Source organism: Trichosurus vulpecula, chromosome 3 (genome assembly GCF_011100635.1).
Source record: "Trichosurus vulpecula isolate mTriVul1 chromosome 3, mTriVul1.pri, whole genome shotgun sequence".
NCBI lineage: Eukaryota > Metazoa > Chordata > Mammalia > Diprotodontia > Phalangeridae > Trichosurus > Trichosurus vulpecula.
In genome coordinates, this window is record NC_050575.1 from 161,326,871 (window position 1) to 161,343,037 (window position 16,167).

The window sequence follows — 16,167 nt, forward strand, 5'->3', positions numbered from 1 at the left end:
GGCCGGTCTTTGTCTTCCCACTATTTAGCAGAGGTCGGGCACATCACAAGTACTTAATAAATGCTTACTGATTAACTGACTGCATGGATTCCAGAAGATTAACGATGAAACATGCCACTCACCTCCTGAGAGACAAGTGCGGAGTGAGACATATAGACACTTTTAGACGTGGACAATTTGGGAATTTGTTTTGCTTGAATAACCATTACCAGGGCTTTGTTTTTTCTTCTTTTTTTTTCAACTTGGGGCGAAGGTGGGAGGGAGAAAGGCCTAGTTTTAATTGAAAAAGAAAATAAGGGGCAGCTAGCTGGTGCAGTGAGTAGAGCACTGGCCCTGGAGGCAGGAGGACCTGAGTTCAAATCCGGCCTCAGATACTTGACACTTGTACTAGCTGTGTGACCTTGGGCAAGTCACTTAACCCCAACTGCCCTGCCAAAAAGCAAAAAAAAAAAGAAAAGAAAATTTAATTAAAAAAATAAACCCACCAAAAGGCTGGGCACAGTCCAAGAATGCCAAGTCACTGATGATTTCTATCCTCAGGATCAGTGAATGTCCCCTCTCCTCACCCCCACCCCCTTCAGAGGGATCCTGTCTGAAAATGTCACATGGATCTTTGGCCAGGTGAGTCCTACCCAACACTCCTTGGATGTAGGTACAGGCAGGGGTGGAGAGGAGATTCTAGGGTGAAAGGAATGTCCATATCACCAGGCTTCCCCATCCACCTCTTGACCTTCTCTTCTCTCTGAGCTACAAAGCTCAGCTGGGTTCAGACTTTACTTATATTGCTCCCAACCCCCAGCCGACCGAGAACATGGTCCGGGGGTGTGTAGGGTGTGGAGGGATGACCGAGACAGACACGTATTAAATATTTATTGAAACACAGAGATGAAGCTGGACGCTCAGCAGCACAGAGGCTGTGGTGGGGTGTAGGGACCACATGGAGGTCAGATGGGTACAGAGTGTGACACAGCACATTGGACAAACAATATCTGTCAGGCCTTTATCCCTGGCAGTGCCAGGAGTTTGGTCCACAAAGTTTCTACAGTTTTCACAGCCTGCACTGAGCATCTCCCTCTCTTTGGCCCTTTCACCAGGCTGGGATCTAGTCTTGTTCCCAGGGAAGTGAATTTAGGGCCAGGGATTTGTCTAGTACAGCCTGTATCCCAGGATGAGCCCAAGGTTGTGTCAGCCTCTGAAAAGCTGACTTCCCACTGAGCCAGAGGTAGAGAAGGGAAGGGAACTATAGGAATGTGAAGGAAAGCTCATTTGCAGAGCCTGAGCGGGACAGGAGAGATGGAAGGAGGTTGCTGTCTCTTTCGCCCATAAAACTGGGAGAGGGGCCTAGGAAGAAAAGCTGGAATGCCCTCCTCTTGCTCTTCCCACAAGGGCTGGATCCCAGGATGAAGGAGGCAGGCAGTCATAGATAGAACTCAATTCAGGCCAGTGCCACAGAACCAAAATGTACACCTTTCAGGAGGCATCTGGGATGCTGAGGTTTATCAGTTGTGTCCTTAGATCAGGACTGCACCCCCTGCCCCCGCCCACCGTGGCCTGAGAGGTGGTGGTGAGAACAGGGGCACAGGATCCTCTCTAATCCCTGTCCCCAGAGTCTCTTCCACGCCCTGCTGGGATACAGCACATGGGGTCGGGGTCCAAGATCTGACCTCCAGCTTCCTCCCCAAGTCTGGCTATGTCTCCTCCCTCAATTTGTCTTCTTGGCTGGTTTCCGATTCTTCAGCATTACATAAGTGATGAACAGCCCTGGAACAGAAAGCCCAGAAATGTCCTTTCGTGAGCCAAGGTCACCGCCCTTTACAGGAGGCTTGTGGAGGACACAAAGCAAGGACAGTGACAGTGGTCCCTAACAAAGCAAGTGATTAACACTGAATAGTACCAACAGCAAGGCGGAAGGGACCTTGGCTGTCCTGGAGACTAGTCTCCCACTCCATGCACGAATGCCTTCTTTGCCCCCTGCTAGGGAGTCCCCTGCCTTTTCCCTGAACACTCTTAGGGTAGAAAATTCACCACTTCATATTGAGACAACGTTAGACTTAAACTTTTGTTGCAGCAGGAGGGACCTCTCAGCCAAAAAACAACAGACTGAGTCCCCTGTAGAGACCATGGAGTATCATCTTTCAGCCATACCTAGGGTGAGGGGAGCCAGAACTGCTGCTGGTGTAGCCCCGCTCACGTGGGGGAGGAATGGTCCCCGGAGGTCTTCAAACAAAGGCTAGTTGATTGGGCACATATTAGAGAAAGGATCCACACGTCATATGGCACTGAACTACATGACATCTAAAAATGGGCCCTTTCCAGCTCTGAGACTATGATGTCATCATCTCTCAAAGCCCCTTCCATAAGTGACATTTTCTTCTACTCAGACAGATAGCGAGTAGCGGGAAGGACCAGACGATCAGGAGATTTAGGTCCTGGTCTTGGATCTTCCACTAACGATCATAATAATAAATGACAATGATATGGCACTTCTAAAGTTTGCAAAGTGCTTTAATTACATTCTCACATTTGATCCTCATTGCAAACCAGTGGTGATATTTTCCCATGAAAGAGGTTAAGTTTAGGTGACTTGTTCAGGGTCATACAGTAAATGTCTGAGGTGGGATGTGAACCCAAGTCTTTCCAAGTCCAGTACCACTAACAGGAGACCCTGATCAAGTCATTTCCTAAGATCATACATGGATTTAGAGCTAGAAAGGACCATAGAAGGTCATGAGATCCAACTCCCTCATTTTACAGGTAAGGGAACTGAGGCACACATAAGCAATTAAGCCAACTGCCCAGGGTCACAGAGCTAGGAAGTATCTTAGGCAGGATTTGAACTCAGGTCTTCCTGACTCCAAGCCCAGTATTCTATCCACTATGGATGGCACCTCGACGCCACTTTGGTGAAGTGGTGAGTATCCCATGAAATCATGATCTACAGTAATGAAGAAGCTTAAACAGCTGCTGTCCTGTAAACCACTCCTGAAACATTCTCATTCTCCCCGTTCCTGAGGGAAGGAGGAAGGTTACTTACCCACAAACAGCAACAAGAAGAGGCCAGCCACTAGAGGGATGATAATGGCATACTCCCTGGGCAGGAAGTACTTGTGGATGATGTGATCGCTGTCTATGAAGGGCTGGAGAGAAAGAAAGAGAGAGAGAGAGAGAGAGACTTAAGTAAGTTCTACCACCCAGAGCCAGCAGTGCCCAGATTTGGGGGCACCAGAGACAGTCCTGAAGGCCAAGGTGATGCTGGCTCTCTTGGAAGCCACCCACTCTCCCACTTCCCAGAGGGAAAATAACACCCAGCTACTGCTTGGTCTGCATGGCCTGACCGGCAGATGCCTATGATCAGGGAAAGCTCAAGAAAGTGAGGGCTTAAAATTGGGGCCACGATAGCTGTGGAAGAGAAGGCAAGTAGCCCATGAAGGGACATGCTACTCATCCTTTAAACATTCAAAGTGCCTATTCAACGACAACATAAGGCACATCGTTATATTCATTCAACAAATGGTTATTAAGCAAACGAAGATTATGCACCTGCTGGGTTCAGGGCACTGTCCTGGGTACTACAAAAGACCGGGAGTTCAGAGAGATTCCCATCGTTGCCCTCTAGAAGAGGGATAAGACACAAATGTAGATACATTAACATGACTGTCAAGTCCATTCTGGAGTGAGGAAGCAGAGGGCTCTGTGAAGGGAGGCTCTGAGGGGAGAAGGTTGTTATCAGTGATGGGATCGGGGAGAAACAGCATACCAGAATGATCACCCAAATGGTGTAGTAGATGAAGGTCACAAGACTGAAAACCACCAGGCCAAATCCAACCACCTGGTCTGTTCCCGTGGCCTATAAGGGAGAATAGGGAAGGCATTACTGAGCAATCATCTACCTGAAGGCGTGTATGTCATGGCAGGTGGGGGGATGAGGAGAGATCTATGACTCTGATAAGCCGAGAGAGTCATGAAACTATCACAAAACCACAGAATTTGAGCATTGGAAGGGACCTCAGCAGCCGCCTACTCCGACCCATGCCTGAAAGGAATCCCCACTAGAGCACACCTGACAAGCATCATCCTTCCTCTGTTTAAATACCTCCAAAGAAGGGCAGGTCACCCCTCCCAAGCTGGCCCATGCCATTTTGGACAGCTGTAATTGTCCTTATATCAGGCCTAATTTTCTGTTGTTTTTTTTTTTTTTTGGCAAGGCAATTGGGGTTAAGTGACTTGCCCAAGGTCACACAGCTAATACATGTGTCAAGTGTCTGAGACTGGATTTGAACTCAGGTCCTCCTGACTCCAGGGCCAGTGCTCTACTCACTGCGCCACCTAGCTACCCCATATCAGGCCTAATTTTTATGCTTTTAGAAACTTCCACCCATTCACTGTGCCCGGTTTTGTCTTCTGTTGTCAAATGGTACACATCTAAACCCTTTTTCACAAAGCTCTTCAACTACCTGAACAAAATTCTCATGTCCTCCAAGTCTTGTCTTCTCCAGGCTAAACATTTATAAAGCTCCTCCTATATTCTGTTTCTAAGCTCAGGATTAGATGAGGCAGCTCCAGACTCAAGTCGGGGGTAAGTGGATGTGTGATAATTCATGGCACCCATGATAGATCAAGAGACAAAGGGAGCAATCTCTCCATTTTACTGATGGGAAAACTGAGATTCAGTTCTGCCATGAGGGCAAGCAGTGGAAAAGTAACCAAGGAATCTAGGTGTCCTGTCCAAAGCACTATTTCTTCGTAGTATTTCATCGTGGCTGAGACAGTGCGCTATAGCTGCAGGAGTACTGGGTTTGGAGTCAAAAGATGCTGGATTTGAATTCCAACCATGCTTCTCTTTACCTGTGTGATCCTGAGCAAGTTTAGGCCTCAGCATCTTCATGTGTAAAATGAGGGAGCAGGCTAAAAGATCATTGCTGGCTCTGGATCCCATGATCCAATAAAGCAAAGACTGAGCCTTCTGGGGGTGACCTCAACCCCCAGCTTCTAGAGGTCCCTAACTAAAGCTGACGGAACACAGCCTTCCTGGTCTCAAGAACCTTCTCAAGTCCTTTCCAACTGAACATTCTATGTTCTATGGTCCCTATATTTGAACAGCCCATATTCTGAGGTTCTCTGGGGTTCTATGGTCCTAAATCAGGATCACAAGGCAGAATGTGATTAACGTCATGAAAAAGGTTAAAATTCTGGATTCTATGATTCAAGGTCCCATGATCTGACCAATGAGTGTCAACAAAGCATTATTCCAACTCTGGACCCATGGAGATGAGACAGCCCCATTCGCACCCACAGTGACCTTTTGAAGACAAAAAAATAGAAGCCCACAGAAACAATGGAAACAAAGCCCCGGCAATAAAACTCCCAATTCCTCTCCTCTCACAGCACCCAGGACACAGATTTCCCCTTATTCATCAGTGACTAGGCCCATCAGCCTCACTCAAACCCTCATGAGGGATCTGGTCACTTTCCCATCCAGAAGAACAAAGCCAAGCCTGTCTCCGGCTTGGTGGCTAGCAGCCCCAGCTTCACTCTAGAGAAAGGGACTGGGGTTTCAAGCTTTATCTCTGACAATTTCTCCAAACCCCACAGGCTCCAGGGATTCCATTCCCCAGGTACAGATACAGTTACAAAACAGAGCAACACTGAGCCTTAGCACCAAGAAGATAAGCCAGGGGCATCACAGGAAAATAATCTCCCTCTATCTTGGCCTTTTCCTCCTCCTTTTCAAGGAGAAGCCCACTCACTGGTATAGGATGGAACAGAGGACTAAAAGGCGGGAGGTAAGCACTCTAGCTCCAGACATTTACTAAATATATATATATATATAAAAATATATTAAATTTAATATATACTGATGCTGATGATATTAAATATAAGTATATATTAAACATAATATATACTGATGCCTTTTGTTTCTATATCAAAATCAGTTTTAATCAACATCCTATTGCTTGGCGTCTAAGGGGTAGGAGAAGGCCAAAAAGAAAGAAGAGAATTTGAAACTCAGAATTTTAAGAAATGAATGTTAAAATTTTTTTAATGTAATTGGGAAATATTTAACAAAACAAAATATATATATATAAATATTTCTTGATATATATCTTTCCCCATACTTTTGGGGCAAACAAGTTATCTCCCTGGGAACAAAGGAAAACAGCTAAACAAAATGACAGTGATGGCACCTGACTATAGAAGCAACCTTTCACCCTCCTAGCTCCCCAAAGGGTGATACCAGAAGGAGGGAGGGAAGAGACATTTCATCTCTTCTCCTGGCTACTTTGAAAGAAGACATAGCGGTGGGATGTAGGGAGTCAAAAGTCAGGAAGCCTGTACGTAATTCCAAATCTTTTCCCTCTAAGCCATTTCCCCTCTCAAGGCCCCCTGGTTTCCTAGCTGTGAAATAAGAAGGCTGAATTTGATGGTCTCTAAGGTCCCTCAAATTCACATGCTATTCCCTCTACCTGTCACATCTTTTCTCCAATCTCTACCTACTAAAATCAGAGGACCCTCAAATGAATGAATACATAGATAAAGGAATGGATTAATGGATAAAAATAAATGAATGAATTAATAAATGAATAAATAAATGAAATCACTGGCTCATCCAACCGGATGGGACCTCACAAGTTCTCCTGTCCAAAGCTCTCACTTTGCAGATGAGGATACTGAGGTCTACAGAGATCGGCTAACTTGTCTCAGATCACAGCAGTAGTGTCTGACACAGGATTTGAATCCAGGTCCTCATGACTCCAGAGTCAGTGTGTTTCCCACTATGCCCTGAGGCCTGTCTGCCCACTGAGGTTCACTTCAAATGCCAATCTCTCTATGAACCTTTCCTTGACAACTAGCTACCTTCCATCTCTCCCTCCTCTGAACATCTGTAGCATTTTGTTCCTGTGTTGTAGTTATTTAAACCATAAAGCTGGAAAGGTCCTCAGAACATAGAATATTAGAGCTGGCAGGGACCCCAGACTATAGATTAGGGCGAGATTTGTTGTTCGGTCATGCCCAGTTCTTCGTGACCCATTTTGGGATTTTCTTGGCAAAGATACCAGAGTGGTTTACCATTGCTTTTTCTAGCTCATTTTACAGATGAGGAAACTGAGGCAAACAGGGTTAAGTGACTTGCCCAGGGTCACAGAGCTAGTACATGTCTGAGGCTGAATTTGAATTCAGGTCTTCTTCCTAGCTCCAGACCTGGTTTTCTAGCCACTGAGCCACCTAGCTGCCCCATTAACGCTAGAAAGGACCTCAAAATATAGAGCTATAGGAGTCCTCAGCATATAGAATATTAGCACTAGAAAGACCTTCAGAAAATAGAATATTAGAGATAGATGGGCCCTCAGAACACGGAATGCCACAACTGCCTAGCATAGTGCCTAGTAACACGGTATTTAGATGTTCTGTAAGTTCTTGGTGATGCTGATGACAAAGTGGAAGGGACCTACAGATAAAATGTCATAATTAGAAATGTCTTTAGCACAGAGAAGACAAAATAGTTGGGACTTCAGTGGTTTTTCATGATTCTAGACCTTGCCTGGGAAACCCTTTGGTGAGAGGAGAGCAGGGGTTCAGCCTCAAAGGGCTCTAGACATGGGCTCTCAACAGACATCTGCAGAATGGGGTGAGAGAGAATGGGCTGATTTGATGCTGAGAATGAATCTTGGCTTTAAAGCACGGCAGCATTTGGGAGGAGGGACCACAAGCACACCAAGAATTTAGAAAGAGTGGGAAGGAAAAGCTACAAAAATTGGGATTTATGCCCTTGACAACTTATTGCAAAAACCTATCAGTGCAAAAATATACATACAGCAAAGAGCAAAAGAACAGAAACAGTGTGCCCAAGGATCGGGGAATGACCGAACAAATTGTAGCACATGAACATTGGAACATCACTGCACTAACTGGGAAGATTCAAAAAAAATGATACAGAGTGAACAAGCACAAACCAGAAGAACACCTCACACAATGACTGCAACCACGTAAACGAAGACCACACAACCGGCAACCAAAGCCACGACCCCAAACACTGGAAGCCAGAGATCTTTACTAGTAAACCACCCCCACCCCCACCCCCGCACACACACATTCTTTCGAGGAACAGAAACCTACTAAAAGCACAAAGCGTACGCTGTCAATCATCACGCCGCTGTGCATCGTGGGGGCCTCAATCGGGACTCTGCTGGGTTTAGGGACGATGCTTAGAAAGAAAATATATATTTATATTTATATATAATTATCTATAATTTTTATTAAACCTCCCAATAGGGCCGCGGTGTGACCAGGGGAAAGTTCCTAACCATCTCTGGTGCATCAAAACCCGTCAGAGGCCTCGACCGACCCAACGTCCCATAAGAAGGAAGCAGAAAGGGATGCCCCAGGGCTAGAGGGGCTGCCACCCTTGCAGAGAGGGGGTTCACTGGGAGGCCTAGGAGATCTAGCAAGCCCACGAACTCGCCGGGTGAACTTGCTGAAAATCACTACCCCTCTCTGGGCCTCAGTTTCCTCCCCTGTAAAATGGGGCGGCTGGACTAGGTGATATGTAAGGCCCAGTTCAACCGCCACTTCTTTCTCGTACCCTTCTCGTTTTGACACCACTATCGCAGGACACCCCCTCCCAGAAGGCCACCACCCCCACCCTCCGCTCACCATTTCTGCCGGATCTCCGTTGGAGCAGGACACATGCCACTTCCGGACTAATCCATTTTCCGGCGCAGAGTCACGGTGCACCCTGGGAGTCGTAGTTCCTCGCCCTCACCTCCGGAGATCGACCACGTCTCTCTGAATGCCGAAGCTCCACCTCCCAGAGTTGGCCCGTCCAAGCAGCGCGTGACAGTAGGTGTCCTGTGAGCCCCACCCACTCGAAAGGCATTGTGGGAAATGTAGTTTCCAGTGATGGGCAAGCAGAAAGGGGAGTCAGGGAGAGGGCTGGGTATGTTGCTTCAAAGTTAGACCTGGAAGAATCCTTAAGAGGAAGATCGTCTTGTCCAGAGACTCTCAATCTGTCTTATGTCATGGACCCATTTGACAGTCTGGTGAAGACAGTGGACCGTTTTCTCAGAATAATTTTTTTTAAATTCATAATTGAAGGAAATACTAAATTTTAGTTAAGCATTAGTGCAAATAAAGATGTGATTTTTTCCCCCATCGTAGTTCACAGAACCCCTGAAATCTAGGGGTCCCGTGGACTCCGGGTCAAGAACACCTGATCTAATCCAACGCCTTCACTTTACAGTGGGCGAGCTCAAGTTTCAGAGATAGGGAGTAATTTGCCCAAGGTCACTCAGCAGCCTAGTTTAGAAATGCAGAGCTTGGGTCTCATAGCTTCCACTACCCGGCTTTTGCCATTCCATGATAATAGCTAAACAGCAGTTGTTTTGTTTTTGGATTTTTTTAGCATATGCATTTTTTAATAAATTTATTTATTTTTAGTTTTCAACATGCACTCCCATAAGTTTTAAATTTTCTCCACCTCCCTCCCCAAGATGGCATGCAATCTGATATGGGCTCTACAGATATATTCCTATTAAACATATTTTCACATTAGTCATGTTGTATAGAATTATTAGAACGAATGGGAGGAACTATGAGAAAGAAAACAAAACAAAACAAAAAAGAAAATAGTCTGTTTCACTCTGCATTCAGACTCCATAGTTCTTTCTCTGGATGTGGATGATATTTTCCAGCATGAGTCTTTTGGAGCTGTTTTAGGTCCTTGCGTTGCTGAGAAGGGCTAAGTCTATCAAAGTCAGTCATCGAACACAGTGTACAATGTTCTCATGGTTCTGCTCCCCTCACTCAGCATCAGTTCATATAAGTATTTCCAAGTTTTTCTGAAGTCTGCCTGCTCATCATTTCTTAAAGCACAATGGTATTCCACTACATTCATATAACACAACTTGTTCAGTCATTCTCTATATAGCACTTTTAAGGGCAGCTAGGTGACACAGTGAATAGAGTGTCAGGCCTGGAATCAGAAGACTCATCTTCCTGAGTTCAAATCTGGCTTTAGATACTTCCTAGCTATGTGACCCTGGGCAAGTCACTTAACCCTGTTTGCCTCAGTTTCCTCATCTGTAAAACAAGCTGGAGAAGGAAATGGCAAACTGATCCAGTTTCTCTGCCAAGAAAACCCCAGATGGGGTCACAAAGAGTCAGACAGGCCCGAACAACAACAATATGGCACTTTAAAATTGGCAAAGCAATTTACACAGGTAATTATGTGTCACCTAATATAGGTGGGGATCCTTACCGTCTTGGGGTAGATGCTATTATTATCCCCATTTTACAAATGAAGAAACTGAGTCTGAAAGAGGTTAAGTGACTTGCTCAGGGTCACACAGCTAGTAAGTGTCTGAGGTAGGATCCAAGTTCTGCACTCTATCCTTTTTGTCACCGAGGGGCTGCTCTTAGCAGTACATCATGCTATCTCTTCTACCCAGGCTAGGCCTAAGTCCCCAGACCCCTCCCTAGGAGCCCCAACAAACGTTTATCAGGTGCCTCCAGTAAAATCAACACTGTGCTGGGGGTTGCTAAGGACTGACCTCTTGTAGTGAGATCCTTTGCAGTTCTAACAAACATTGATTAAGTGTCTATTACATAAAAAGCCCTGCGCTCCATGCTGGGACCACAAAGATTCAAAACACAGGCTCTGTTTTCAAAGATATTACAAATCTTGGGGAGGGGGCAAGGGGGAATTTTGTCAATTTGTATGATGCAAGGAGAAAATTCCCCATGTAAGTACAATACAAGGTAGAAGGTGATAGGAACAAGGGAGAGATCCAGGCATGACCTTCTAGGAAAATTTTGGGAGAGATAGATAAGTTTCAGTTTGGGGGGATCCTGGGAAAGGTTTCCCCCAGGAGAAAGTAGCCCTTCAGCTGGGCCTTGAGGGATTTCAACAGGCTAAGATAAGGACTTGACATAGGGAATAGAAAGCCAGACCCCTCCAGATATTTCTCCAAGGCAGGTAAGACACTCTCTCCAACCTCTAATCCAGTTCCCGTACTGTCTAGTCTGCTTATGCCTGAGTTCAAATCCAGCCTCAGTTACTAGGTGTGTGGCCCTGGGGCAAATGACTTAACCTCTGTGTGCCTCAGTTTTCTCATCTGTGAAATGGAGTTCATAATAATAGTACTCCTTTAGACTGACAAAAAAAATAATACTATACTTTCATTCTAATCAGGTGCCTCCCTCAAAGCATCTCTCTTCAACTACTGAAACTCTTCCTAGACTCACTCCTCAACAGATAGGTTACTTCGATCCTTTTATACTCACACATCCCAGTTATTCTGAACCCCAGGCTGCTCTGTCCTCACTTGGCTGCTCCCTTACTCCTATACGCCTCAACACTACCCCTCCAACCTCCTCCTCTGGATCTGCCTGACCTTTCTGTGCCCTCTGGAATGCCTACTCCATAATTAACAATCATCCTTTCATCTTAAACATCTTCCTTTCTCACTGCTTCCATCTTCTGACTGTCACTGAGACCCTGCTGCCTCCTGATGACATTAATTCTCTCACCCAGGGCTGTGCTGGAGCCAGCTCTCATGAGTCAATCGTTAAATTTGCAGGGTGGACATTTATACCTTCTTCTTATTTTGTTTATTTGTGTCTGACTCTTTGTGACCCTATTTGGGGTTTTCTTGGCAGAGATAGTGGCGTGCTTCACCATTTCCTTCTGCAGCTCATTTTACAGATGAGGAAACTGAGGCAAACAGGGTTAAATGACTTGCCCTGGGTCACACAGCTAGTAAGTGTCTGAGGCCGGATTTGAACTCATGAGATGAGTCTCCTGACTCCAAGACAGGCACTATCCACTGTGCCATAACCCCCACAATCTGCCTCCTTCACTCCTATTCACGTGCTCCTGAATAGAGCTGAAGAAAATCATGAAAACCATGTTGATTTGGTACACTATAAATTTACGGTATTTGATCTCATCTGGGCCTCACTGTAACAAAGCAAACATTCTTTTCTTTTCCTTCCTGATCAATTCACTCACTCGCTCTCCATAGCAACACTCCTCCCAGAGCACCCCCTCTTTCTACTACTGGCCGAGGACTTCACCTCCAAAAAAAATGGAAACCAAACCCAGAGATGACCCCCTTGTCCTCTTCTCCTTATTCCATCATCCCCATATATCTCCAATAAAGAGGCAGCCCTTCTCTTTGCCAAGGTCAATCCTTCTACGTGCACAGTGGATGCCACTGCCTCCTGATTCGTCCTGCATATTACCCCCACTATCATTCCCCCACTCTTTTAAATCCCTTCTACTGACTTCTCCTCCACTGCCTACAAATGGGCACCTAGCTGGTTCAATAGATAAAATGTTGGGCCTGGAGTCAGGAAGATTCATCTTCCTGAGTTCAAATCCAGCCTCAGACACTCACTTAGCTGTGTGACTCTAGACAAGTCACTTCACTCTGTTTGCCTCAGTTTCTTCATCTGTAAGATGAACTAGAGAAGAAAATGGCAAACCACTCCAGTATCTCTGCCCAAGAAAACCCCAAATGAGGTTATGGAGACTAAAAAACAACCAAAAAAACCTGTCTTGACCCCATCCTTTAAAAGTCCTCACCCCATCCAACCATCCCTCCTAGCTCTCATCCTGTATCTCTCCTCCTCTTTCCTGGCTAAACACATTTAGAAAGCTATTCCCAACAGAGGTCTCCTTCACCTCTTCTCTAAATTCTCTGCTCTGACCTCATCATTCAACTGAAACTGCCCTCTACAATGTTACAATACCACATTTATTCATCTTTCACAGTATATTCAAAAGGAGGGGACTTCTCACTACAGTTGACACCAAGCAGATCAAAACATAAAACCGATGCATTCAACCAGGCACAAATCACAAAGATCAAAGGCTCATCTTCTGGCCCATGTCTTCCCTAGAGTGCTGCTATCCCCATTTCTATTTTTAGAGAAACTGAGAGTAGAGATTCTAAAAATAGAAAGTAATACAACTAGCATTCAAATTTAAATTATTTTCTGTTTCCAATGATCTCTCTCTCTCTCTCTCTCTCTTTTTTTTTGGAGGGGGGAGGGCAGGGCAATTGGGGTTAAGTGACTTGTCCAAGGTCGCACAGCTAGTAAGTGTGTCAACTGCCTGAGTTCAGATTTGAACTCAGGTCCTCCTGACTCCAGGGCCAGTGCTCTGCTCACTGCACCACCTAGCTGTGCCACCTCCCCACCCACCCACCCCCTCCCACCAATGATCTCTTAATTGCCAAATCTAATGACATTTTGAATCCTCATCTTGGCCTCTCTCTGCAGCATCTGACACTGTTGATCTCCTCCAGGATACTCTCTAGATTTTTGTGACTGCTTCCTTCTCAATCTCTTTTGCTGCCTCTTTCTTTTATTTTATCTTTGCTGGCTCTTCACCCATGGGTGTGCCCCAAGGTTGTGCCCTGGGCTCTCCTCTCTTTTCACTCTCTTCACTTGGTGATACCATGGGCTTCCATGGGTTCAATTATCATCTCTATGCAGATGATTCCCAGATCTATTTATCTCTCAATCAATTGCCAACTGCCTTTTGGTTATCTCAAATTGTATGTGTCCCATAGGCATCTCAAACTCAACACGTCCAAAACAGAACTTATCTCTGCCCAGACCCTCCCCTCTTCCCAACTCTTCTATTGGCCAGGGTTGCCATCCTCAACCTCACTCTCACCCCACATATCTAATTCTGTGTTAAATCTTGTCATTTCTACTTCTACAACATCCCCCGTACCCAGCCGCTTCTCTCCACTCCAAGAGCCGCCACCACCATCTTGGTTTGGTCTTCTCATTTTTTGGCTAGATTCTTCAGCTTCTCTGTTTTAAGTCTCTTTCCACTCCCATCCTCCACTCAGCTGCTAAAGTGACTTTTCCAAAGTATAAGATATAATGCGGATCAAAGCATACTTTTTTTTATTTTCTTTATTTTTCTCAGTTTTGGGGGTATATTTTCTTTCACAACATGACTAATATGGAAATGTTTTTCATGATTGCACATGTATAACCTATATCAAATTGCTTGCCTTCTCAATGAGCGGGAGCAGAGGGAAGGAAAATTTGGAACTCAACATTTAAAAAGTAAATATTAAAGATTGTTTTACATGTAAGTGGGGAAAAATAAAATATTAAATTAAAAAATATGAAGTGTAAGATTATGTTAACCCTCTCCCTAGCTTAATGATTTCCAGTGACTTCAGGATCAAATAGAAACTGCTGTCTGGCATTTAAAAACTCTTCTTAGCCCTTTCCAACCTTTCCAGTCTCTTACACTTGATTCCCCTTCACCAAGTTTACCATTCAGCTACACTGGCCTATTTGCTGTTCCTTGAACATGACTTTCCATCTTGCATCTCTTCCTTGTTCTGGCTGTCCCAAATGACTGGGATGCTCTGCCTTCCCTTCCTGAGGCCTCTCACTTTTCTTGGCTTCTGTTAAGACTCAGCTCAAATCCTACCTTCTGCAGGAGGCTTTTCCTGGGCTCTCCAGTCGCTAACCTTCTGCCCTCTGTTAGTTCCCCATCTACTCTGTACATCTCTTGCATGTGCCTGGTTATTTCCTTATCTCCCCACTAGGATGCGTGTTCTTTGACGTGTTTTTTTTTTTTTTGCCTTCCTCTGTATCCCTTGAATTTGGCACCATTTAGCTTGGCACATACTAACTGTTTAAGTTTTTGCTGACAACCAGAAAGACATAGATTCAAATACTATCTTATCTCTCAGGAGCCTAGCTAATTCCCTAAGACTACACAGCCTGCAGAAAAGGCACTTCCAGTGAAATCCCAGGTCCAGTTCCTATCCCCAAGATGGGCCAGAGTTATGTTCCAGGCATATATTAGAGGCATCGTGGCTCAGAGGACAGAACTTAGGGTCAGGAACTTTCGAGTTCAAATCTGACCTCAGACACTCACTAGATGTGTCACTACGGGCAAGTCATTAAGCCTGTTTGCCTCAGTTTCCTCATCTATAAAAAAGCTACCATAATAGCACCTCTCCCAGGTTTTTTGTGGGGATCAACTGAAATAATGTTTGTAAAGAATTTAGTAGCATCTATAGTACATAGTAGGTGCTATATACATGCCAGCTATTATTATATTGAATGACCTGTGCAAGTGCCCAGAGTGGGGGAATCACCAAAGACCAGGAATCAGCCAGTCATTCAGTTTAGTGAGAATGGGGAGTGTGAAGGTCAGTAATATAAAATGCAGTTGGAAAGGTAAACTAGAAGCACACTGTGGAAGGCTTTAAACAATGGTTGTTGGTAATTGTTTAACTGGGCAGCTAGGTGGTGGAAGTGGGGTCAGGAAGAGTCATCTTCATGAGTTCAAATCCAGCCTCGGATACTTGCTATCGATATGACCCAGGGCAAGTCACTTAACCTTGTTTGCCTCAGTTTGCTTATCTGCAAAATGAGCTGGAGAAGGAAAGGGCGGACTACTCCAGTATCTCTGCCAAGAAAAGCCCAAATGGGGACATGACTGAAATGACTCAGTAATTGTCGAACAACAATAAATAATTGTACCATTAACACGTTTTCCAGTGTAGCATGTCCTCCAGCACTTTTATGTGACTAGACAACGAACAAAACAATACACCATACCCTGACTGCAGCATTTGCTGATTCCCAAGGTGTAAAAGCTCAAACTGAAAATTTAACCAAGCTAGCTCCAGCATAAATCAGGCTAGGGAGACCAGGGTGCCACTGACAACTTCTGAGCAAGGAAGAGACAAGAACTGACCCATGAATCTAGAGGGGATGAAGAAAATTCTTCAAACTGGTCAGCATTTAATTGGTACTCAGGGAAAGGCCCCCAGGCCCTATGGAGGATTTGGGAATGGGGAGAGGTGACTAGGGGCTGGGGTGGTCCAGGATGCAGAGGAGGATCTTGAAGAATGGGTAGAATTTGGAAAGCCAGAAAAAGGCCAGGGCATTCCAACCCCACCCTCTGAGTGGCTCCTACTGCTGCCTTCCCCACCCGTCTCCTCCCTAGGGATTGGCTCACCCTCATCTACTATTTCTCTCACCCTGGTGGCAGGAGTCAAGTCAGTTTCTGTAAGTCCCCGTTCAGGATGAAGTATTGGGGGACCCTGACACTGCAGCTTTTGCTGAGCTTCCTGCCCTGGGGGCGGGGAACACTGTCCCAGGAGGTGAACTGTGTCCAGG

The 16,167-nt window shown here is 45.4% G+C and overlaps 1 protein-coding gene across 1 annotated transcript; it reads right to left on the bottom strand.

The window, feature by feature from the left end:
- Window positions 1-855: 855 nt before the first annotated feature.
- DPM2 (dolichyl-phosphate mannosyltransferase subunit 2, regulatory) lies at window positions 856-8,708 on the bottom strand. The gene is made up of 4 exons (XM_036750860.1): window positions 8,653-8,708; window positions 3,758-3,847; window positions 3,035-3,137; window positions 856-1,761 (listed from the first exon to the last, which is right to left on the bottom strand). The coding sequence occupies exons 1-4, from the start codon at window positions 8,653-8,655 to the stop codon at window positions 1,703-1,705; spliced, it is 255 nt and encodes an 84-aa protein (XP_036606755.1). The 5' UTR covers window positions 8,656-8,708; the 3' UTR covers window positions 856-1,702.
- Between the last annotated feature and the right edge of the window lie 7,459 nt (window positions 8,709-16,167).